At 40.4% G+C, this 25,448-nt stretch overlaps 1 protein-coding gene across 1 annotated transcript in view; it reads left to right on the top strand.

The window, feature by feature from the left end:
- The window catches only part of CA8 (carbonic anhydrase 8), a 95,295-nt gene that overhangs the window by 4,218 nt on the left and 65,629 nt on the right, over nucleotides 1-25,448 (top strand). Inside the window, exon 3 of the mRNA XM_003809059.6 lies at nucleotides 11,174-11,298. Coding sequence (XP_003809107.1) covers nucleotides 11,174-11,298 — 125 coding nt within the window. The remainder of the gene's footprint in view (nucleotides 1-11,173; nucleotides 11,299-25,448) is intronic.

The raw sequence follows: 25,448 nt of genomic DNA, 5'->3' as shown, positions 1-25,448 counted from the left end.
ATAATGCTGTTATGCTTTGATATGTAAGCTATGTATGAACTCTCTACTATTGAAGACGAGGCCAATTTTCTTTCCTTTTTTTTTTTTTCTTTTGAGACAGAGTCTCGCTCTGTCACCTAGGCTGGAGTGCAATGGTGCGTCTTGACTCACTGCAATCTCCACCTCCCAGGTTCAAGTGATTCTCTTGCCTCAGCCTCCCCAAGTAGCTGGGATTACAGGCACCCGCCACCACACCGAGCTAATTTTTGTATTTTTAGTAGAGACGAGGTTTCACCATGTTGGTCAGGCTGGTCTCAAACTCCTGACCTCAGGTGATCCGCCCACCTCGGCCTCCCAAAGTGCTGGGATTACAGGTATGAGCCACAGCACCTGGACGAGGCCAGTTTTCTTATTGCCCTCTTTCTTATGGTTTCACTCTCTTATTATCGCTGTATACTTAAATTAATTTTAAAAATACGTATACATTTAGGGGGTACAAGTGCAGTTTTGTTTCTTGGATATATTGCATAGTGGTGGAGTCTGGGCTTTTAGTGTAACTGTCACCCAAATAGTGTACATTGTATCCATTATGTAATTTCTCATGCCTCATTCCCCTGGAGTCTACTTAAATTAATTTTTATTTAAATTAATACTCATTATTTTTATTATTACAACTGCAACTGTTGTTTCCAGCTGAGATTATATTTTGTCTCACTTAAACAGTGTTTTGTATTTTCCTGGAGTTAATGCATTTTTGTTAATTGAATTTTTTGTTTATCTGTCAGTAATTAATTTGCAAACTCTCTAACATATGACGGATCTTCTCTTAGGACATTCGCGTGCATCAGGTTGTCTTCCCTCCCTCGCTCCTCCTTGTCCTTTCTTTTTCCCTGTGGAGGCTGCTTTTCCTTTCTGCTCTCCAGGCCTCTCTTAACAGCCTCTTCTTGCAGCTCCTTGGACCTCACGCCTGGGAAGTCCCCTTGTTTGTCTCCTGTGTTAGATCGGATGTTTCCTGGATGCTGTGGAAGTCCCCTCGTTTGTCTCCTGTGTTAGATCGAATGTTTTCTGGATGCCGTGCCATCCTCTTTTTTGAGTTGCTCCCTCATCTCAGGGAATTTCTTGGTTTATTTGCGTGTACAGTTCATCTTCCAGGAACTTCCTGAGAAGAGGGGCAAGTGAGGGCTACATGCTTGGATGCCTATGTGTCTGTAAGTGTCTTTATTATACTTCACACTTGATTGGAGTTAGCCTGGAGTGGCAGTCTGGGTTGGAAGTATTCTTGACTTCGTTTGATGTTTGACATCATGATTACATTGCTTGAAGCTTCCAGCGTTGCAGTTGAAAGATCTAGCGCCATTCTGCTTCTCAACCCCCTCTATGTGTCTCTTCTCTTTTTTCCTTTCTGGAACCTTTTACAGTGTTTTCTTTACTACTGTTGTTTTGAAATGTTACAACCATATGCCTTGGTGGGATTGTTTCTGCACTATATGCTGGGCACTTGGTAGGTTTTTCCAGTCAAGATAATTGTGTCTTTTATTTACCAGCAATTTTCTTATATTTCTTATATTATTTCATTGATAAATTTTGTATTTTTATTTTTTCCTCCTCTTTTGGTAACTCCCACTTTCTTCTTCCCTTTCTCTTCTGCTTTCTAGTAGATTTCCTCAATTTTTAATCGTTTAGTCTTTTGATTGAACTCTTACTTTCTGCTTTCTTGTTTTTAATTTCTAAAACATTGAACTTATGCTGCAATTAAAAACCTTTTTTTTTAAAAAAAATACAACATCCAGTATTTATTTCATGAATGTATGATCTTTCTTCATTCTTTTCTATATTGCTTCTTTTCTATCCCTACCTGTCTCTGTTTACTCTGGGTTTCTTTTTCTGTTTATATTGGCATCCCTCTTTTATTTCGGAGGTTCTCCTCAAAAGTCCAGTGATCTTTGGCTCTTCGTTCCTATTTAAGAATGAGTCTAGGAAGCAGATCAGAAGCTCTGTGCACCTGGGCAGGGGTTGAGGGCTGTTGGGCTTCACAGTACCATGATCAAGAAAGGACCTGGCCATGTTGTTGGAGGAGTCTTTGTTGCTTATATCGGTTTATCTGGAATATGCTTGTTTCCTGTTTGTGTTTTTGTTTTGGGGTTGGGGATGGCTCAAGTTGGCCACCAGCTTTCTGGTTGTTGGCACAGACAGGAGACTATCACCATTTAGCAAGTCCACATGTCCTTCATCTTCTGCCAGGGATCTCGTCATCATGCCTGACCATGCATGATGAGGTTTAACTGCTCCTTTTAAAAACTTTAAATCTGTTTTTCTGTTTTCAGTTTCCTACTTTGCACTGCCACATTCAGAAGTATCTCTAATGCTTCCACCTCCTGAGTCTTTTCTCGTGTCTTAGTCTGTTTGGCTACTATAATAAAATACTGTGGAGTAGGTAATTTATAAATAATAGAAATTTATTTGTCCTAGTTCTGGAGACTCGGAAGTCCAAGATCAAGGTGCTGACAGATTTGGTATCTGGTGAGGGCTCTTCCTCTGCTCTGTACATGGTGCTTCGGTGCTATGTCCTCACATGGTGTGAGGCAGAAGGGTCAAACAGGCTCCCTGGAGCCCTTTTATAAGAGCCTCATCCCATTCTTAGAGCAGAGCCCTCATCCCATTTACCTGATCTCCTCCTGGACATCTTATACTGTTGCATTGGGGATTCAGTTTCAACATGGATTTTGGAGGGGGATGCAGGCATTCAAACCATAGCATCTGGGTTCTGCGGTAGGAATTGCCTGCCTCTTGTGGCCTTCTTCCTGTAGTTACTTAGCTTTTAGCTTTCTCTTTTTGCCGAATCACTCACTACCTTTCAGTCTGCTTTCCAGCACCAACCCCCTACCGCCGCCCATTATTTTGGGCATTTCTCTTTTGCTGTTGTTCTCCAGTCTTGTTCATGTTGCTCTGGCAAGTTGTGCCCTCTTCATTTAGTGAGAATTGAGGAGGGAGGGCAGATAAATGTTTTGAGTACAATCTTCCTTGTCTAACTGGAGGTACCCCCTGCAAATACAGTGGGCTGTCTTCTTAAATTTAAAAAAAAAAAATCCACACAAGAAGCACAGTTCTTTTTAGAAATTAAAGCTGACTTCACACCACCACTGTGCTAAAACCTCAGCCCTCCCTGAGGCTGTCTTTGGCCTGAGTTATTTTGTTTTATTCTTTATTTTTGCTTAGTTTATATTAACAAATCATAAAGAATTGCCAAAAAGGTTTAGAACAGTTGTAGTATAATTTAAATGCTTAGACTTATCAAACTAAAACTTCTAACATAATTGTAATGATATTGTTCCTGTATATATAATCCCATCTGGAGTTACTGCCTTAATATAAATTTGAGGGTTTTCAGGGGCATGAGCCACTGCCCCCATCCCTCTCTGCTGGAACTTCTCAAGCCAAGGTCACTGATGAACTCATCATCCCCTAAATCCGATGGGCATTTTTATATTCTTACAGGACTTTAACTCTGCTGCACTGGAAATGGAATTTTTGGAAGTTTTCTCTCCTGTTAGTCTCTGGGCCACACAGTTCCCTGACACTTCTTCCTAATTTTGACTGCCTTTTCTCTGCTGGTGCTTCATCTTCCACTGTGCTTAAATAACAGGGTTTCTTAAGGTTTCCTTCTGAACCCTCTTCTCCTGCATGTACCCCATGAGCAGTGCATCTGCATAGACTGTGTGCTACTTTGTTCGTCTTCTTTTTCCCCGTAAGACAGCAAAGGAGCTTAGAAAAGGAGCCACAGTGATAGGCTCTCTGAGTGGCATGGGCCAGTGCAGCCTTCTATCTCAGACCCCTGGCAGGTGGGTGGGCAGCTTGAATAGCTCAGGGAAGGAAATCCATTTCTCACAAGAAAACCCATTTTGCTTTTGAGCAATTCCAAAAGTCAAAAAGTTCTATGATCTCCGCCATTGTCTCTCTTTAAGTCTCTGGACCTATTTAGAACAAATATAATTATACTTCCACTTTCAAATACTGCAGTCATAACATGCAGTTGCCATTTTTCTTTTCAGACATTCTTAGTTCTTTCAGCTGTTGCTCACGTGACAGCCTTTCATCCCTCAATACTTACTTATTGATAATTTACTATGGGAGTTATAGACTCACTTGTCTTTTAGACCCAGGCAGATATAATACTACACATGAGAGCAACCAGGAGAGCAAGAGATTGTAAATAGCTACTGATCCTCTGCTTCATCTGCAGTGTCAGTAGACAAGGCAGTAGGGGCTGGTGGGGACTGCAGGAACTGGCAAGCTGCAGAGAGCAGGCCTACTTTGCCAGATGTTTAATGTGTCAGGAGAAACTGGAGATGTGCACCTGTGAACTAAACATACGTGTTCACTGGTTTCCTCTGGCCTGCAGGGTGAGGTTGGCAATCTTTGTTTCATCTTTTGCAAACAGTTACATGCTTTGGATAAGGTAAGTATAAATCAGATCCAAAGCCTGCCCTCAAGGAGGATACAATGGTAGGTCATGGAATATATTATAGCTATACAGGGAGAGATTATTTTTGGTGGAAATTCTTAGGGAAGGATTTATGGAGGAAAGAGCATTTGAAATAATCCTTGATGGATGAATAGCATTTGGATATGGGGAGCCTGGGGTGTGTGGGAAGAAGGGACGGCTTGCACAAAAGATAAGATATGGAAAGTTCTAGAGGTTGTATGAGGAAAGGCCAATCCTTCAGTATGTCTGGAAGAGAAGATTTGTTCATGATAAAGGGGGTTAACAGGAAATAGAATAGAGAGGGTATTTTGGAGCAAATTCACGAGGGACTCTGCACAGAGGCTAAAGAGTAGAACCTTTCTTTTTTTTTTGTAGGATAAAGTCATAATTAGAACATTGCTTTAAGAAAATCAAGCTGGCAGCACTGAATGAGATGGGATCTGGGAGAGAGTGTGAGCCAGTTTGAAGGTTAGTACAAAAGACTCAACCAAAACCACAGGCATTGCAGTGTCAGTGGAAAAGGAGGGGAAGACACAGGAGTGATCTCTGCGATGCAATCTACAGAATGTCATGGGTCAGTTATGTGGAGCAGGGGAGTGGAGGAAATCAGTGGAGAGAGATGGCTTGGATGGAGCCCCCGGTTTCAGATCCTGTCACTATTCTACCTCTGCTCTTGGCAAATTTCAAGGTAGCAGAGTCCCTCCCTCCTAACATGGAGTTGAAGCAAGCATCACATTCCAGGGTGATCTGACCAGACTATTGGTCCTATTATCTCCTAGAGTATGGAGAATTTTATTAAGGCTGCCACATGTATCATTTAGCTTCTCAGCAGGACAAGTGGGTCACTGTCCCTCAGGAATCTTAACATTTAAGGTACACAGGCAAATTAAAATTAAACATCTTTGCAGTGGTATAAAGAGGATTGTAAGCATAAAAAATAATTACAGATTTCTAGCCTGAGTGGCTTGATACTTAAGTAGTGAGAAAATGTGTGAGACTGCCCACACTTGTGCAGTAGTGTCACTCCAGCTGACTACAAGCAATGTCTTAAGGGTAATGACATTTTTAATGAACCATCATTATGGGAGAAATTGCCAATCAAGATAGGTCATTTGTGCCCTTCACTGTTACTTATTATAGAAACTTTAATTAGGATATTTTACTTCTGGGTCTCTTATAATTCTCAATACTAATTTTAGGATAGATGATGATGATTATTAATCCTACTTTTCCCCCCCAAACATGGCAACTTTTTAACAGTGTTTCTTGGCAACCTTGCTGATTTAAAGATGAAATTGTCAAAAATATCTTAAAAATTATTTTCACTGAAGAAGAGGCTCTATGTTTTTTATTTATATGAAATGTCAGGGCTGAATTTCTTTTTCCTTCTTTCTTTTCTCTCTCTCTGTCTCTCTTCTTTTTTTTTTCAGGCTCTCATTCTGTTGGCCACGCTGGAGTACAGTCATAGCTCACTGCAGCCTCCAAGTCCTGGGCTCAAGCAATCTGCCCACCTCAGCCTCTCTGGTAGCTGGGACTACAGGCCTGCCACCATGCCCAGCTAATTTTTAAATTTTTGGTAGAGACAGGGGTCTTGCTATGTTACCCAGGCTGGTCATGAACTCCTGGGCTCAAATGATCCTCCCGCCTTGGCTTCCCTTAGAACCGGGATTACAGGTGTGAGCCACTGTACCTGGCTGGATTAATGACTGTATTTATTATTGGCTAACTTTGGTGCATTTGAATTACCTGGTTAGTTCCTGTCATCTGCATCATTTTGCATGTGCTTCACTTTGCCCGGCCTGCTCTCTGTGCTATTGTTATGATCTTTACCCTTAAGAGCTGAAGATATTTAATAGAGCCATAGGTTAAAAGCCAAAGATAGTTTAAAAATATTGAAAAATTTTTGCTTTTAAGGCCTCAAATGTTAAAAAAAGAACTAAATAATACTATTTTGGGGAAGTTTTAGAGATAACATTGGAATTTCTTAAAAGTTACTTTGAGGTTATAAAGTCTTTAAATCCATTAAGAATGAACCCTTTGGAGCTGGGCATGGTGGCTCATGCCTGTAATCCAAGCACTTTGGGAGGCCAAGGCAGGTGGCTCACTTGAGGTCAGGAGTTCAAGACCAGTCTGGCCAACATGGTGAAACCCCGTCTCTAGTAAAAATACAAAAATTAGCCAGGCATGGTGGTGCACACCTATAATCTCTGCTACTAGGGAGACTGAGGCAGGAGAATCTCTTGAACCCGGGAGGCGGAGGTTGCAGTGAGCCGAGATCACACCACTGCACTCCAGCCTGGATGACAGAGCAAGACTCCATCTCAAAAAGACGTATATAAATAAATAAGTAGGTAAGTAAGTAAATAAAATAAGAATGAATCCTTTGGATCCTTCGGGTGGTGTACCAGGGACCCACTGGGGTGGGGTTTCCTCTGTGTTGACGGTGTGGCTCTGCAGGCTTCATCTCCTGGCCTCACCATCTGTAACTGGGCATGATAGCAGCTTTCTTACTGGTTAGGCTTACCCTTTGTTATTCTGTCATCTGTGCAGATACTGCACGAATAATACTTTAAATTGCAGATATGATCATGTTAGTCCCCTGATTAAAAGCCCTCAATGGTTCTCGACAGGAGAAATCCCAGCTCGTAAGCATAGGCTGCATGTCTCCTCCTCATGCCCACCTTGACTGTAGCTAACTTTTGATTTTATTCTCCTAGAACACACTTAAGCTGCTTCATGTCTCAGAATATTTCTCAGGCTCTTTGCTCTACTCTCCATGCACTTTTCACCTCTCAGCTTATTCAAGACTCAGCTGAGCTGGTATCTTCTTGGGAACATCTTACCTGACTTTATGATTCATGCTTGTTATTGGCTTGTCCGTTGCTGGATGCCCTCCTGCTACTCTTTCCTGCTCTTGATGTGTTCTATTTAGACTATTCAGTTTACTTTTTTAACCACTGAGACTGCCCAGTCAACACCAAGGCTGGATCTTCCTCGCTTTATACACTCAGTGGCCAGCACAGGGCCAGGTGTCGAGTTGATCTCAAAACTTAGCTTTGAAGTCAAATGAAAAGGAATAAGGCTTGAGCACTAGCCTTTGAATTATCTGGTAAATTTGTTTCCAGCAAAGGATTGTAGAAGCTTAGATAGATTTAGATAAATGTATATACATCATGTCTTTATGGGGTTTTCAGATCTTACAAAAGCTTCCTCAGGGAGCTCTTGTTTATGTCTTATAAATGCAATTGCCAAGCGTATTAAAGAGCATTAAAGAAAATGGAGGCTGTGGCAATGGCATCAGTTTATTTTATATTCTTTTCACAAGTTCCTTTTCTAAAAAAATTCAGCATGTCATCAGTAGGAGTTTCATGTTCTTTCATTGTAACTTTATTGAACCAGATGACATCATAACTAATAAACCTGCCATGTAGTGACCCAATATCACTCAGCAAAATTTGATTTTCATAAATGTAGGAAAAGGCTACCCCTTCTGAGATGATTTGTTTTTTTATTTAAAAAAATGTAAGCAGTAAAAAGGGAGAATAATGCTGGAAGAGGGTTACCAGATGGATAAAATAGAAGCTGCTATTTATTTTTAGTCCATAAACACAATCATTCTTGGGGGATGAACGGGTAATGCTCTTACCTGGCACCTCGTGAAACTCTGAATTGAGAATTTTGTCATTTTTTATGGCATTATATGGCTATATGACTTTAGTGTGGTTTATTTTGGATTATTCATCTGCAGCAACAGTGAAAGGTACCCAGAGCCTGGTTCCTGGCTGACAGCCACCTCTTTGTCACCTCTCCCTGGAGAACCAGGCTGGGGCAAAACACTTCCCTTCTCAGTGTTCCTTTCATACCATAGAATATAATTACTTTATTGTAATTGTATTGACTATCATGACATGACAGTTAATAAACCTGTGTAGTAACCAGATAGGACTCAGAAAAAATATGATCTTGATAAATATATGAATTTACACTTCAGGATAATAGAATGTAAGATCTACAAGGCCAGGGAATTTTGTCTGTTTTGTCAAAATCAATGTATTCTAAATACTTAATACAGTACCTGGTACAAGGTAGTAGATGATCAAAACAATATCTGTTGGAAGGATTAGTAAACTTCCCTGGATTTTGAAGTTCTCCCTATCAAAACATGGGTCTGTGCAGTTTGAATTTCCACAGTGTTTCACTTAAACTGTCTCCAAGTTTAAGTGAAAGGGTTCATTGCTGTTAAGGAAGTTTTGAGCATTGGTCATGCGGGGAGTATATTTTTGAAGCATGGATCTCTTTATGGTTCCCTGAAATCACTGTCAAGACCAGCTACAAGCTGTATCATTCATTTCCATATGACAGTACTTAGTAGACTGCTGTTTACTAGTAGAACTAGTAAGCTGCTTTGTAACAGAGCAGTTTTAGAAATACTGTGTGCCTTTGTGTGTGTGTGTTCTGAGTGTATGTGATAAAGGGGTTTTGGGGAAGGAGTTTTAAGAATCCTCTTTCCCATTTCACATGTGCTTCATTTCATGACACTCCTCTTTCTTTTTCCTTAGCCACGTGGAGCTGAGCCTTTTCTAGGACAGTTTTATCACTTTGTTTTAGAAGTGGAGTTATAGAGCTCACCTGTTGAGGCCTTGGGTCCCACTGTTGCTGGGGGTGGCAAGGGGTGTATTTTCTCTTTCTCTTTTTTCATTTTGGTTTTGGAGGTGGGGTACACAGTGGGTAGACTCCTGGTCTCCTTCCTGGTTTTTCTTAAGACCAAATTTGGACAGCCAAGAGAAAGGAATGAGTTGTGAGGTTGTTTAGAAACGTTTCATACATTCTTAAATCCACAGAATGGATGTTTATTGAAGAGGAAGGTGAAGTGAGCTTGCACTGTGGTTCTGAATATCTACAAACCTTTCTGATCCATATATTAAAAGTTTTTTAGATTGTTCTGGGAAATAGGATGAAGTGCAGTTCTCCAAAGAGCAACTTCACTTTATAAATCTAGGCTTAGATAATTCATTGTTTTTTAGTTCATGCTCACAGATACTGAAATTTGGGTTTTCCTGTCCCTGCCTCAACCCTGGGATGTGGGTCAGAAGATTTGAGTTCCAGATCCTGTCCTGGAGCCTGCTAGGAGGCTGACTGTGGCAGGTCACATTCAGCCCCTCTTCATCTCGCTTTTCTGCCCTGTCTGTGGAGTTGATGATAAGACTATCCCCTTGGATTTGTTGTGTGACCTAAATCAGACCAAGCATGAGGACAAACACTAAAATCTAAAATCATACATGACAGTGTGATCCTAAGGGCCATGAATCTCACTTCCCTTTCCTGTTGATGTGAAGTGTATCCACTCAAAAAATTAAAGTTACTTCTTGCTCTGGATGTTCCTTGTCTTCGTTGTTTGAGCTGGTAGAAAGCTTGGGAGTAGATTTGTAGGGCACCTTTATTAAGGACTCCATGACCTCCATTGTGTCTAATAGCCTCATTTCTCCATCTATTTTCTGCCTCTTTCTTTGCTTCCCCTTGTTCTTCTTCCTAATTTATGCTGTCTGACTGTATTATATGTACCCTGACATAAGCAGCCTTAAATCCTTTTTGAAACAAGTCGTTAGATGAAGAACCAACCAAACAAGTAAATATTGTTGCACCAATTTGCTTTCTCCTCCTTTGAGTTTTTGGGTAAGGATGAAAGACAGAACTCTTCCTCGAGAGAGGTGTGGAATCTGTTATGTCCTCCTCAAAGGCAACCCAAAAGGACAATCTGTTTCAAAAAGTCTACTTCTAGGAAAGGTGAAGGTGTTGAATTTTGTTAGCTAAATAACCTAAAATTCTTAGCTGATACTGTTCAGAATTGGGAGTTGCTAGAGGAAAAATGCCCTGAGTTAAACAACTTTTATTTGTATTGAAATTGACCATTTGTTTGTAGGAAACTTTATTTCAAGTTTGTACATACGCTGTCAGGGGGTTTTTAACTAAATAATTTTATTGTTTTAAGACAGGTTCTCATGCAAATGTGTTTTTCATTATCCTTTAGTGTGCTCTTGTTGGGGATAAAGGTCTTGATCATATCCAGCAATGAGAAATAGAGACATGGTCCTGTGGGACTGATGTTAATATTTTGAGTATTGTTAATATTTTATTACAATTTTATTTTGTGTCGTTTGTGGTAATGAATGTCCATCAGCTATTAAAGTGTGATTTCATTGTTGATTGACTTAATGCTAATCAATCCTCTTCATGGATAGTTTTGTTAGTCCACACACCCGTTCTCTAGATTGGAAGCCTTCTAGTACAAGTGGATGATCTGCAAACGTGGTTTAATTTATTTAGATGTCTACAGAATATTATTGGTCAGTCGGAGAGTCAAACCATATTTTTGTCTCCTGATCAGTGCTAAGCTTAAATCTCTAAGGGAGGAATTTGTTTTTCTTGTCTACTTCTAGACTGAAAACACACAGGAAATTAAAATATGCATATCATTATGAGTTTTTCAGAGGTTTTGAACTTCCGTGTCTGAATGGCCAATACAAGAATTTCAGCCAAGCCTAGATAGTTTAAATTCACCTCACAGTTGTGATAAATTTCTCATTTTGGCTTTGTGAATTTAATCTGTAGAGCCCATGAGAGCATTTTGGTGAAAAAAAAAAAAGTCTCTAATGTTTATAATGCTGAGGTAAATGTGTGATATAATTCAGTAACATATATTTTCTTTTTCAGTTCTTTCGGGAGGACCATTGCCTCAAGGGCATGAATTTGAACTGTACGAAGTGAGATTTCACTGGGGAAGAGAAAACCAGCGTGGTTCTGAGCACACGGTTAATTTCAAAGCTTTTCCCATGGAGGTAAGAATAACAAATCATCTTGTAAAAATCTTGTTTTCTGAATAAAGTATTCAGCGATTTACTGAAAATGATTTAGTTTAAAAGTAGATGCATAGCTCTTGAATTTTATCGGTTTATACTAAAATTTAAAAAATGCTTAATGCAATGGAAGCCTAGGGCAGCACATGAAACCTCCCGTCTACTCTCGTGGCTTGGCGTGTGCGCATGAGCACGTGGCCAGAAAGGCAATCTACAGTATTAAATTTCACCCTAGTGTTACTATTCTTGTAAAACTTCTGCCTCTGCAAATTCAGTAGGTCATTTTTGTGGATGCTTTGGATAGGTGACGAGCTGAAGACAAGCAACCATTGGAGAAACCTCAACAGTAATGAAAAGTGTAGGTTTGCTAGTTTAAAATTGGTGGGTTGGTTTTATTCACCCCAAGCCACTTGGGGAGGGAGGGAGAAAGAGAGATTTTTTGAGAATGATTCTTTTGTCCAAAGAATTCCCTCCCCGACTTATGTTCTTAGTTAACTTCTGCTGTTTCTTTGATACCCAGTTGAAATCTTATGTCTTCTGTGGGACTTTCCTCTAGTTTTTTCCCTAGGCAGAATTCATCTCTCTCTCTCTGCTCCCTGTATGCTTGATAGGGCACTGCCACGGCGCTGGCCCCATGGGTTGTACCATTTAGTCTCCACAGCGTCTTTCTTGCTGCCTGTGAGCTCCTGAGGACCGAAGCTCCCTCTTGCCCCCTTTTTACTCCCATCATTTGCCCACTGCCAGGCACAGTGGAGATAGACAGTTCACACTGGTGAAAGTGAGGGGATGTTGGATTCAGTCCAGGTCTTGATGATATTTCTAGAAGGAACCTCAGTTTACCCCAGAAAATAGCCCTTTGGTGTCATGTAAGAGTATGTTCTGGGGGCTGCTGGTCTTCCAGTCTTTTTTTTTGACATTCACAACTGTGCATGTGCTTAATATTAAATATAAAATTGCTCATGACCAGATGCAATATCCAGTACCACTTCAGTGGCTGGAAATCATGGCTGTATAATTTTATGTCAGTGATACATGTATTTTAGAGGATTCTGTTGAAGTGTTTGACAGCATTACTGTAATTATAATAAAAAAATCTCTGGAAGCTCAGGATATCTCTTTCATTAAAAATAAAAGACGTGAACCTTAGAAGTGAAATGTTCCATGTTTTAAGGCTGGAGAGAAAAAAACCAAACCAGCGTGTTGAAGAGTGGAGGAGGTGTGCAGTGGCGTGGACAGTAAGGAGAAGCACTTTCTCAAAGGCCTTGGTGGGGAAGGCCCCCAGAGCTTACCTGTCTAGGAGCTGTTTGCTCAGTGCCTATAGACATCCTCTCCTTTCTACTGCCTGTGACACTTCTGTGTCACCTCTCTCTCCTGTCCCATCCTCAGCCAACCTGACAAGGAAAAATTCATACCAGAATGCATCAAAAAGGAAAGAAGACACAAAACAATCCAAGACAGTTAACCCCACTGGGTCGTGGGTCACAAAGTGAGGGGCAGGACCACCCTGGACTGTCAACGCCTTTGCCCTGCCTCCCTCTTTGGGTTTGAAAGGCCATTTCATCATTTCATCTCAGCCCCCAAAGACTGACTCTAGTAACAAAAGTTCTGGGGAAAGGTAGCTGTAAATGGGGAGGCGAGAACTTCTGGATGAGAATTCCATGGCTTTGCTTGTGACATGCAGAACTTAAAAGCTGTAGGAAGTGTAATTAGCGAGCTGTGCTCTTTGCTCTGTACTGAGATAGCATTTCCGGACCGAATGTCCAGACTGGTCCGGTTACTTGGTGGCGTTTCAACAGCTCCGGTCCATTAAGCACAGGTAATGGTTTGTTTTGAATGAAGATTAAATCCTGGTAGTGAGGCTTTGTTTCTCCAGAAATATTTGTATTTAGGATAATGGAATTGCTGACTATGATTTTTCCAAAATACGTGGTGAATAATATTTATATTCTTTTTTATCCCAGATTATCCCTGATCCAATTCCAGAGAAAATACTTCTATCAGTCATCCAGTGTTCGCTTAGTGCTCTATCCTGTTGAGTGCATAAATGCTATGGTTATGCAGAACTAGAAGGAGATCTCTGCAAGCCAGGATTGTTTATTGATTTATTTTTGTGGAGACTATGAAAACTGAGGTGGGTTCTGAGGAGGAGAGGGCTCTTGTGGTATGGTGAAAGACAGGAGAGAGGGTTTCCATGTGGAAGAACGTCCTGGGACTGGGGACGAGTTGGCTCATACAGGGGACTACAGGTCCCCTGGTTCTGAACTGCCACCAAGGGCCACCTCAAGCACAGGGGCATGGCCAGCAGCACAGTGTAGAGTAAGACCAGGTACCCTTTTGGGAACATGGTTTTTTTTCCAGTGTTTTTTGTTTTTTTTGAGGTCATGTTCCATATTTTACTTACATTTTAAGACTGACTTTTTTTTTTTCTCAAAATCACATATCCATGCACCTTTTTCTTTTTTGTTGATTTCATTGAAAATTAAATGGCTGGCTTGTTAAACAGACAGACACTATAAGTAAATACTTACTCTGTCTGTTACATGGAACACACAGGAATTACCTTTTTTTTTTTTTTTTAAGATGGAGTCTTGCCCTGTCGCCCAGGCTAGAGTGCAGTGGCACAGTCTCGGCTCTCTGCAGCTTCCGCCTCCCAGTTTCAGGTGATTATGTGCCTCAGCCTCCATGGTAGCTGGGATAATAGGTGCATGCCAGCACACCAGGCTAAATTTTGTAGTTCACCATGTTGACCAGGCTGGTCTCGAACTCCTGACCTCAGGTGATCCGCCCGTCTCAGCCTTCCAAATTGCTGGGATTACAGGCATGAGCCACCGTGCCCGGCCAGGAACAGCTTTTAATAGAAATCCATCGAGCTGTCTTCCCTCACCTTTTAGAAACTATAAATACAACAACAGCCCTAAAGAGATTTTTGATACTCTCAGTAGTCAGCACTGACATGGTTTCAAAACTTAACACAATTTGGGACTTTAAATGGTTTAAACTGCTGCTCTACACTAAGCAAGATGTATTTGTGTTTTTCCTTCTTGATACCTGTAGGTTTCAGAAACACACATCTTTCCACAGCCATCTGACACACTGCTTATCATGCTCTCATCTGGTAAATCTGAATTCTATTGTGAATACTCCAGGTTTATGCTTAAATGACAGTGCCTTAGCGAGAGAACGATATAATCATGCTGCATTTTTCCTCCTGTTACCTGAAAGGGTCTCACTATGTTGCCCAGAGTACATTTGAGCTGGTCTCAAGGGACCCTCCTGCCTCAGCTTCCTGAGTAGCTGGGACTATATTTGTGCGCCACTGCACCCAGCACCAGCTGGAATCCTTTTCCATAATGTGTGGGTGTTTTGCATTGTGATATTCAGTCAAGACATTAATGTGAGTAGAAGATTATTGATTTAAGACAAGTTTGAGTTCAACTAAAATTAATTCTTGTGTGTTTGTTCTTCTGGTGGCTGTGGAAAGCTCCTTATTTTCTTTGAACTTTGTTGGATGTCTTAGCTTGTGAAGTCTAACTTTAATGCTATATGATTTTTTTTTTTTTTTTTTTGCCATTTTGCTAACACACTAGTACACTCCATGCATTCACCATTCCACTGGAACTGTTTATTCCCTTCACATTAACTTCAGATTTAAGGCTCTTGGGTATTTAGGCTCACAGGTTCACATTCTGCTTTCAGGCTGTATATTCTACGTGTGTCATTTGTGGACACTGCCATCTTTGCTGCTTCAAAGTAGCCTAACTCTGTCGTCTGTGTAATTTTTGGTAAATTAGGATGAATTTTTATGCACGAATAGCTACTCTCATAATTCCAGGGAAGAGAGCTTCTCAGGCATTTAGATTTATCTGGATCAGTGCAATTTACAAAAAAGTGGGGATGGGCACAGTGGCTCACACCTGTAATCCCAGCATTTGGGAGGCCGAGGCGGGCGGATCACGAGGTCAGGAGATCGAGACCATCCTGGCTAATATGGTGGAACCCCGTTCTACTAAAAATGCAAAAATTAGCTGGGTGTGGTGACGGGCGCCTGTAGTCCCAGCTGCTCGGGAGGCTGAGGCAGGAGAATGGCGTGAACCCAGGAGGCGGAGCTTGCAGTGAGCCGCGATCACGCCACTGCACTCCAGCCTGGGCGAAAGTGATGGGGAGACCAACAGTGTGTCAAGTTTTAATTTTTCCAGTTAAGAACATTACTCTCTGCTGTCTTCATCATTTTATAAAGAGAGGATCTTTAATAGCCAAATGTAGGAAGGATGTGATCTCGAAATAAGGCGTGGACTCATAAATTGGATAGATTTAGGTTTTTAAAAATGTATATTATTTCAATTTTTCTTGCATCACTGCAGATGAATGATAATTTTGTCAGGGATAGGCACTGATCCTGCCCACAGACTAACAGGAGATCATGTATGGGGAGCCTGACTTTCTTGCCTTCCGGGCCTAAAAGCTATGATTGAAGAGTGAATTGCCAAGAAGGAGGTCTAGCCATATTGTATGTTGGACCGTTATCTTTCTTTATATTGTATTTAAAGAGCATCTGTTGCTCTGTGTACTCTGAAAGGACTTAGTGATGATTGTGCCACATACCAGCTGTTGATGGAAAGTTGGGTGCATTAGGTAAATAGAAAAAAAATTCATCGTACAGAGCAAGATGCTTTAATTGTGAAGAGTCCAGGCCTTGGTTGCAAAATAGGCCAACAAAAATATTCTGAAGACTTTATCTCATAATATATTGCTAATCCTTAAACTATATTTGGCCCCTGTGCCAGGTCGCCAGATATCCCACATTTCTTCTTCTCTTTCCAGGCGGCACATGGTAGCATCTAGTATTTAGTGTTCTCTTAGTAAAAGTGAATGGTCTTTAAGATTGCTGCTCCCCAAGTCATTTGCATGTTCACCTCACAGAAAGATTTATTTTTATTCATGTATTTTACTATTCTAAGGAGATCCCAGGAAGAGTTTGCCTGGTTAATAGTGAAATTATGACCTTTCAAGTTATTTAACTTTCAGGAACATCTCAAATAGCGCTTCATGTTTGTTGAACCTCTTCTAAAATAAGGGATTTCCATTGATTTTCCAAGGAAATGTAATGGGTTGACTTTAGTTTGAGAGTGAACATTCTGAAGATTAGATACAAGATATATCATTAAAGAAATATAGATTTAAAAGGACCTTTCAAGGTCATCTAGTCCAAACTCCTATCTAGCAAAGAAGAAATCTAAGAGTTCAAAAGGTTAAATTGCACAGGATCATTTATAGGAAACCATATGTATGGCCTGGATGAAGAAGAGTATCATCTGGTTAATTAAATATTTCATTTAAGGATTATCCTCTATGGTGCTCTTTTTGCTTATGGTTTAGTTGCAGAGAGACAACACAGTGGGCTTTGTCCTTGCACCCCCTAATGATATAAGGAGTTTTGATGTCTGTAAGCACCCTACATTCAGAAGGGGACTGCTTTCACCTTCCACAGGAGGGTGGTAGTGAGGCTGTGGCACCCTGCCCCTGCCTTACAGGCTGTGAAGTTAGAGTGGCTTTGTGACAGCAGAGGAGGGGTGTGTGTTGCAAAGTTGGAATCCCTGCTACCTCCAAGAATGGGGTCGAAGGGGTGGTGGATTTAGTAGATAGCCTACTCCTGCCCACTTCACAGAGATGCTTACTGCGGTCTGGGGAGGCGGGAGGTTAGCTCAGGGCCACAACCTCAGAAATGGCCCATGAACTGACTTCTGCTCTAGGCAGTGCTTTTTTTCACCTTCCACAGCCAGTTATTATCAGGAAAATCAACTCTAGTTTGAAATTTTATTTGCAGCTGTAGTTAATACTTTGGATTGAGGTTGCTTTGGGAGTAAAAAGAAAGGTTTGTATTAAGAGGAGTTAGGACTGACACTAAAGGAAATGATTTGAAATTTGAGTGTTCAGCTTTTCTGGCAAGTCTCATTATTTTGACCAGAAAAAAGGAACAACTTGTCTCTAAATGTAATAATTATTATTATGATGATTATTTGGTATCCTGGAATCTCCTATAGAGCTAGCAGATTGAGCCTGTGTATAAACAGATGAAGGCGTTAGAGCCTTGTGCAGTGGCCTCTCCAGAAGTCATGATTGCAGAATCTCCCTCTCACATCTTGGCAAAAAAAAAAAAAGAGCAAACAAATTTTATGTTTCCTGAATTCTAATGAACACTTGCATTTTTACTTCATAAAAATCATGGTTTCTGCTTTGATTCAGCATATTTATTTTTACATTTCATGCAGAAACCTCACAGTTTACTGAGTAGAAAATAAATTACAATGTTGAACAAACAGAAATGTTCTTTTAGCTGTATTCCCTCTCAGAAGTGAATAAGGCCAACTTGACCTTTGAGAAGCCACTTTGAAGCTACCTTTGATTTTATATTTGTTAGTATTTCTTTTAGTAGTTCATTCTTTGCCATTGTTTGAGGATATACAAAAGGTTGTTTTGGCAAACTAAATTTGCAAAAAAGCATTTATATTATAGCTGATTTTATGATAGAAGGCAGATGTGTAGAAAAACTGAAAATTAGTTCCTATAATATGTAATTAATGTATGGGTAAGGTTATAAATACTGCAGTAGAAAATATTTTCAATTGGGTTCTGACAGATCTAAATTCTGCAGTAAAATACATTTTCTGTCAATATATTTTCAGATAATAAATAGCCTCTGATTTGAATATATAGTCCATAACTGGGTGGCCATCTAAATAACTCCATGTATTCATTCTTTTATTTGTCTGTCCATCCATCCATCCATCCATCCATCCAAAGTATTTCATATTTAGGCCCTGGACTAAGTGCTAAGGAGACAGCTATGAGTACAATAGACAACTCAGGGAGTTTTTCATGCAGTGGGGGAGTTCGAATGCAATTTGTGATTTTTCTCCTACTCACTTTTTTTCTAAATGGGCGAGTATTTAGAACAGGGGTCCTGAAGTCCTGGGCCATGGACTGGTACCTGGCCTGTTAGGAACCTGGCTGCACAGCACGAGGTGAGTGGTGGGCCAGTGAGCATTACCTCCTGAGTCCGCCTCCTGTTGGATCAGTGGTGGCATTAAATTTTCATGGGAGCATGAACCCTATTGTGAACTGCGCATGTGAGGGATCTACGTTGCACACTCCTGATGAGAATTTAATGCCTGATGATCTGTTACTGTCTCCCATCACCCCCAGATGGGACCATCTAGTTGGAGGAAAACAAGCTCAGGGCTCTCACTGATTCTACATTATGGTGAGTTGTATAATTATTTCCTTATATATTACAATGTAATAAAAATAGAAATAAAGTGCACAATAAATGTAATGCACTTGAATCATCCTGAAACCATCCCCTGCCCCCTGTCTGTGGAAAAATTGTCTTCCATGAAACTGGTCCCTGATGCCAAAAAGGTTGGGCACTGCTGCTTTAGAAGATAACAGTAGTACCCCCTTAACTGTGGAGGATACATTTCAAGACTCCCAGTAGGTGCTTAAAACTGTAGCTAGTAACAAACCTATGTATATTAATAGTTCGTTTTTTCCTATACAAACGTACCTGTGATAAAGTTTAATTTATGTATTAGGCACAGTAAGAGATTAATGAGAACCAATAATAAAACAGAACAATTATAACAATATGCCAACATCACTACTTCTACACTTTAGGACTGTTATTAAGTAAAATAAGGGTTACTTAAACATGAGCACTGCTGTGGTACCATGACAGTGAATCTGATCTCTGAGAAGACTCTGAAGTGGCTGATGGGCAGGGAGCGTGTACAGTGTGGAGACGCTGGACAGAGGAAGGATTCATGCTCTGGACGAGATGTAGCAGCATGGCATGCGATTTCATCACACTACTCAGAATTTAAAACATATGAACTGTTTATTTCTGCAATTTTCCATTTAATATTTTTGGATCAGAGTTAACTGAAACCACGGAAAGCAAAACTGTGTTACTGTAACATTGAAAAGACCTCACTCACCTAACCTGCCTGTGCAGTATGCAGATTCAGGTCATCAGAAGCTAATTAGAGGAAGATTTTGAAGACATTTCTTAGAATGCAAATACGTTGTTTGAGATGTGAATGACTGTCAACCACACAAAATATTTATCAACTACTATGTGAAAGACATTGTGCTAGATATAACCAGTCACGGGTCACTGTAGGCTAGACTAACTTAAGTAACCCAACAAAATGAGAATCAGACACAGGGTAGGAAAATTTTCTTGATGGGGAAGAGTTAAGAAAGGTGTAGGTTCTGAAGAGATGCTAGAGAACCTGGGACCCCTGTGACATCCTCCCTGAGGACTCTGGCAGTGTGGGAGGAAGTCTGAATGATGTAGTTGGTGAATTTAGGGCCCAAAGTTGAAAAAAACCTAGATTTACATCTAACCTCTGCAATCTCAGGCAAGCTAGTAAACCTTTTCCAACCTGCCTTTAAAACTTATCTATGAAAAAGGGCTAGACATTAGCTCAGAGGTCAGCGAAGAGTAAACCCTGCTGTGTTTCCTATTTTTAGGAGGAGATGGGGAACATCAAAGGTGGGATTGGGATTGTGAGGATAAAAATCTTGTCAAAACATCCTGAGGGGGATGCAAAAAGCGTTTTGGATTGGGCGCCAGTGGCTCACGCTTTTAATCCCAGCACTTTGGGAGGCTGAGGCAGGCAGATCACCTGAGGTTAGGAGTTCGAGACCAGCCTGGCCAAAATGGCAAAATCCTGTCTCTACTAAAAATACAAAAATTAGCTGGGCATGGTGGCAGGCCCCTGTAGTCCCAGCTACCGGAGACTAAGGCACGATATCGCTTGAACCTAGGAAGTGGAGGTTACAGTGAGCAGAGATTGCACCACTGCACTCCAGCCTGGGTGACAGAGCAAGACTCTATGTCTCAAAAAAAAATTAAAAATAAACAAATAAAACAAAAAACGTTTTGTTACTATAAATAAGAAATGCAGAGAGTATGAATGGAGAAAATAATGTAAAGTCTTCTTTTTTCTTTAAAACTTCTTCCCTGTTTAGTCGAATATATTGTATTTTTATAAGTCTAATCAATATGACATTTCCAGGTCATTTTTCCTGACACACCTTTTTATTATGATTATGCATGCATATACAGCAAAATTTGTTTTATCACTGTATTTTGCAAGGAAAATAAATATTGCCTTGAGAAAGATAATTGGGCAATAGTATAAAACTTCTAATTGAGTCGAATGATGATAGGAGATTTTAACTCTGTAAGTTTTTAACCTGTGTAAAAACCATATGTTTTGCTTTTTTTTGTTTTTTTCTGGTATTTAAGATTGACAGCTTAAAATGGCACAGGGATGTCAGTAAGATATTTGCGCCCTTGCTACTGCTTTGCTGTGCTTGAATACATTTTCTCTTTTAGCTTTGTAGGGTTCTACACACCAAAAATTCGTGACAGAAGCCTAGAACAACATACCGTGAGTCCTCTGAGATGCTGGACCTTTTTCTGACATGGTTCCCTAGGCAACAGCCTGCTCTGGCAATGTAAATTCTTAGTTAGGGAGAGTGGCATTTTGCTTGCAGTTCACAATGACATTTGTTTTCTGACTGTTTAACCTCAATTCCTTCATTAGTACATAAGGATATTAAAATTCTACCTACCCTTATACAACTCAGGAAGAGACTATAAAAATTAATCGTTTAGGCCGAGTGTGGCGGCTCATGCCTGTAATCCTAGCATTTTGGGAGGCTGAGGTGGGCGGATCACCTGAGGTCAGGAGTTCAAAACCAGCCTGACCAACATGGTGAAACACCATCTCTACTAAAAGATAAAAAAAATTAGCTGGGCGTATAGGCACGTGCCTGTAATCCCAGCTACTATGGAAGCTGAGACAGGAGAATCGCTTGAACCCTGGAGGCGGAGGTTGTAGTGTGGCCTGAGATCGCATCATTGCACTCCAACCTGGGCAACAAGAACGAAACTCTGTCTCAAAAAAAAAAAAAAAAAAAAATGAATAGCGTAATGTTGGAAGCACCTTGCACTGAGTTTCTCATGTAATGGTGGAAAATGTTGTTAAACAAAAGCTGATATTCACTTGAAGTGCTTTCTAAAAACATTTTAAGAGCAGTATTAGGTATATTGGATGTAAATATTGTACCATAGGACAGTATAGTTTTGTTCTTTAAGAAACCTGAAATGAATAGAAGAACCTGAGTTTAAGTTGTTGAAATATAAACATTAAGTACAGAAGGAAGACATTTATTCTAAGACCTGACAAATGAAAGGTAGACCCTTTTTCATCAATTAATGTCTTCACTTGGGAACCCAAAGGCAAGTAAATTCTCTAAACTCAGCTTAATGAATCACTTAAACCTCTGGATGAGAGTTTATTCAGTGGAACCAGTTTATTTGGCTCCAGAGTTAATGCATTTTCCAGGAATATTCCTTGGGAACTATAAATTGGTGAGTTCTCAGAGGAGATCCAATAAAGAGATCCCTTCTCCCTAGCCTGAGTTCTGAACAAATTAGGAAAGAAGGTATTCTTAGAGTCATCAGATGGAGAACAAAACATCACCTCTATTGTGGCCAGAACGATACTGGAGACATAGCTTAATTCGAGAGAAGAGTGTCTGTCCAGAATTAGGCAGGGGCGGGAAAGATAGGGAGGTGGGGGGCTGGGGGTGTTCCAGGTAGGATTTATGAGTCTGCTCCCTAAGAGTAGCTCAGATTTCACAACAGTTGAAACAGAATACAGGAGGAGGAGTTGGTTGAAGGAGCAGAGAGGAAAGCCAGCTTTGTTCAGGGAAAACCCCTCCTTACAGAAACCAGGAATAGGGAAGCAGCGGTCCCATTAGTAAGATTGATGACTCTCTCAAATTCCCCACTTACCCTTTAAAGCTCACTGGCACTGGACACTAGCAAGAGGACAAAGCTCTGGGAATCAGTAAAGGAAACGTTGTTTCCTTTCTCTACAGGTTTGTTCATTTTAGCCATCTGGGATTTTGTACATCCCTTTTTGTTTTGCTCCATTGTTATCTAAGAGTAACATAGTTTTCTACTTTCTAAAATAATTTAGCAGTAGGGTTTGGTAAACAGGGATTTTGAATCATCCAGGGCTTGCTTATTCGTTTTTTCTTTTCTAATTTACTTGGGTGGGTTTTTGTGCAATTTACCATCTTGGCCTGAGCTGATCACCATTTGAACCATGGATATAACTAAGGGTGGTTTATGGATGATTCACTTTTCAAAGACTGTGACCCTGGTCCAGGGCTTAACTCACTAATCCTCTTTCAAATTTGTGTTGTACAGCACTGGAAATATTTTGCAGTGATTTTTAAAAACAAATATCACTTATCCAACTTGTTGCGGAGAACAAATATTACAGATTTTTATCAGTGGGCATTGTTCCTAATTAACTTACCAGCGCTGACGTGGTTTGTTTAACTGTGTTCCCAATCTTGCTGTTTTCTACTCTAACTGATCTAGAGACTGACTATATTAAAGGGGTCTACATACAGGCAGTGGTGTGGGTCATAGTGGAATCAAGGCTGTACCGTTGGCCATGGTCTGTCACCTTCTCCTCAGCTGAGCTGCAATGGGATGTTCTGTGGTTGCTCTTTCTCTTCCACAGGCTGTTTACTGAGTTTTGAGTCTGTTAGGGAGGGAGATGGTAGAGTGGCATATACCATTCAGCAAACAAGTTTTAAGTGTCTATGTTTAAAGCCAAACCCTGTGAGAAATATAGAATGTAAAAAAACAACATTTGTGTTTAATGATTCTACAGTCTGGTTTAAAGAGGTGGAAGTAAGACAGAAACATGTGAAAAGATAACGATTAAAGGGTTAAGTGACAATGTAAATCAGTTCAAAACACACTCAGGAAGCCACTGCTGTGTGTTTGCCACTGTGGCTGGTGCTGAGGGTATGACCGTGAGAGATAATCTAGGCCACAGTTCACATTCCCATGGTGTGGCAGGCCTATTCAAAAGCGACTGTGGCTACTATGTATGAAAAAAGCCCTAGGGAATGGGATATAAAGAACACAGATCAGAGAGTAACTGATTTTTACTGGGCTCAGAGAATACTCTAGAAGGGAATGGCTGTTGGAGCTGGGCCTTGATGACTGAGTAGGAGTTCGCTGGGTAAATAAGGCTGGGGAGACCATTTCAGGATGGGAAAGTAGCATGAGGCAGGGCAGAAATGCTGGTCTCCTCGCGCTGTGTGGGAAGGGGCACAAGAGGTAACCCCAGAGGGTCCTGGAGTCAAGTTGAGGAGGGCCTAACTCCTTCCTGAGAATGAGATGCTACCTTGATGAGGCAACCGAGAACTACTAGCACTTTTAAGCAGGTAGATGATGTCAGCGAGTGGACTATGGTGGTGGAATGTGAATGGGAAAAAAAGATGTGGGTGGCAAAAGAAGAGGTGGTGTGAGAGATGCAGTTGAGGATAAATGGAGTCGGCTTGAGGAGTGTTCAGAAAAAGCCAAAAGGATGCTGAGAAATGAAACTTGAGAAATGGAATATTATTGGAATGAAATTATTGGAATAATCGTGGTACACTTAATAGAAAAAAAAGGGAGTTGGAAAGTGAGGTACCATTATGAAGGAAGCTGATGAATTTTAACTATTTTAACAATAGTGTCACTTTCACTACTATCCATATTGTTTTTATTTTTATTTATTTTTTCGAGATAGGGTCTTACTCTATCACTCAGACTGGAGTGCAGTGAAGTGATCTTGGCTCACTGCAGCCTCCGCCTGTTGGGCTCAAGCCATCCTCCCACCTCAGTCTCCTGAGTAGCTGGGACTCTAAGTGCGTGCCACTATGCATGGCTAATTTTTTTTTTTTATTTTGGTGTAGAGACGGGGTTTTTCCATGTTGCCCAGGCTGGTCTTGAACTCCTGACCTCAAGTGGTCTGCCTGCCTCAGCCTCCCGAAGTGCTGGGATTACAGGTGTGAACCACCACCCTGAGCCATGTTGCTTTTAATTCCATTCAGTTTCAAATTAGTTAAAGAACAATATAGGTTGAGTAGCCCTATCTGGAATGCTTGGGACCAGAAGTATTTTGGATTTTGAATTTTTTTCACAGTTTGGAATATTTGCAATATATTCATATATTCACTAGTTCAGCATCCCAAATGTGAAAATCTGAACTCTAGAAGCTCCCAAATCTGAAACTTTTTAGTGCCAACATGATACTCAAAAGAAATGCTCACTGGAATATTTTGGAGTAGAGATTTTTGGATTTGGGATGCTCAACCTGTAGTAGTTGGGGTTGCGGTTCCTTGAAAAGTTATAAATATATCCTTAGCTCTAGGTAGGGTGAGGAGATTAAAATGTTTGAAGCTATACTATGCTTTGTATAATTTGAGTCCTACTCAGAACAGTGCTGATCTCCCTCCCCACAACAGAAGAGTGAATTAAACTAAGGATTAGTAGATTTTAGCATTTATTTATTGCTAATTGGAATTGCTTTGTATTCTCAAGGGAAAGGATTCAGCTTTGGAATTTCTATCCCCATTTAAAGTCCGATGGTCTTAACGTATTGATATTCACAGGGTACCATATGCCTCTGCCTGAGTTTCCGAGGCAACACCAGCAGAACCTCCCCTTTTGGGGGTGTCTTTTTGAGGGACTTTTTCTTGATATCTACACTCCTTGGAATCACCACAGCTTGCTGTTGTCAATTGATGGTCCTGAAATCTCTCCCTTTCTGTCACACCCTTCTTATTGTTCATGCTGTTTTTCAGTGTAGATGTACATATCCCATCAGTGCACCTGGGGGCTCTTATAACTTTCTATATCTTTATAAATTTTTTAAAATAGAATATAAAGATAAGGAATATTGAGTATGAAACCCACAAATGAAGATGCATCAAATTACATGGATATTTTACATTTACCCATATCTAAATTTTAATAGAGACTTAACTTTGACATTGATGTGAAAGCCAGTATTGTGTAAGCACTACATAATTCTATTTTAGATTATTAGGATTTGTCCTACTGGCATTACTGATGTGAAGGGAGCTAAAAAGCCTTGGGACAACTAGACTTTTGTTTCTTGAGTACATTTAAATTTGAGCCTTCTTTGTAGGAAAAATTATACTTGATTGCTCTACTCTAATTTCAGAAGCATTTTGAATGCATT

This window comes from Pan paniscus, chromosome 7 (assembly GCF_029289425.2).
Source record: "Pan paniscus chromosome 7, NHGRI_mPanPan1-v2.0_pri, whole genome shotgun sequence".
In the NCBI taxonomy this organism is placed as follows: domain Eukaryota; kingdom Metazoa; phylum Chordata; class Mammalia; order Primates; family Hominidae; genus Pan; species Pan paniscus.
This window is presented reverse-complemented; position numbering and strand designations above follow the sequence as displayed.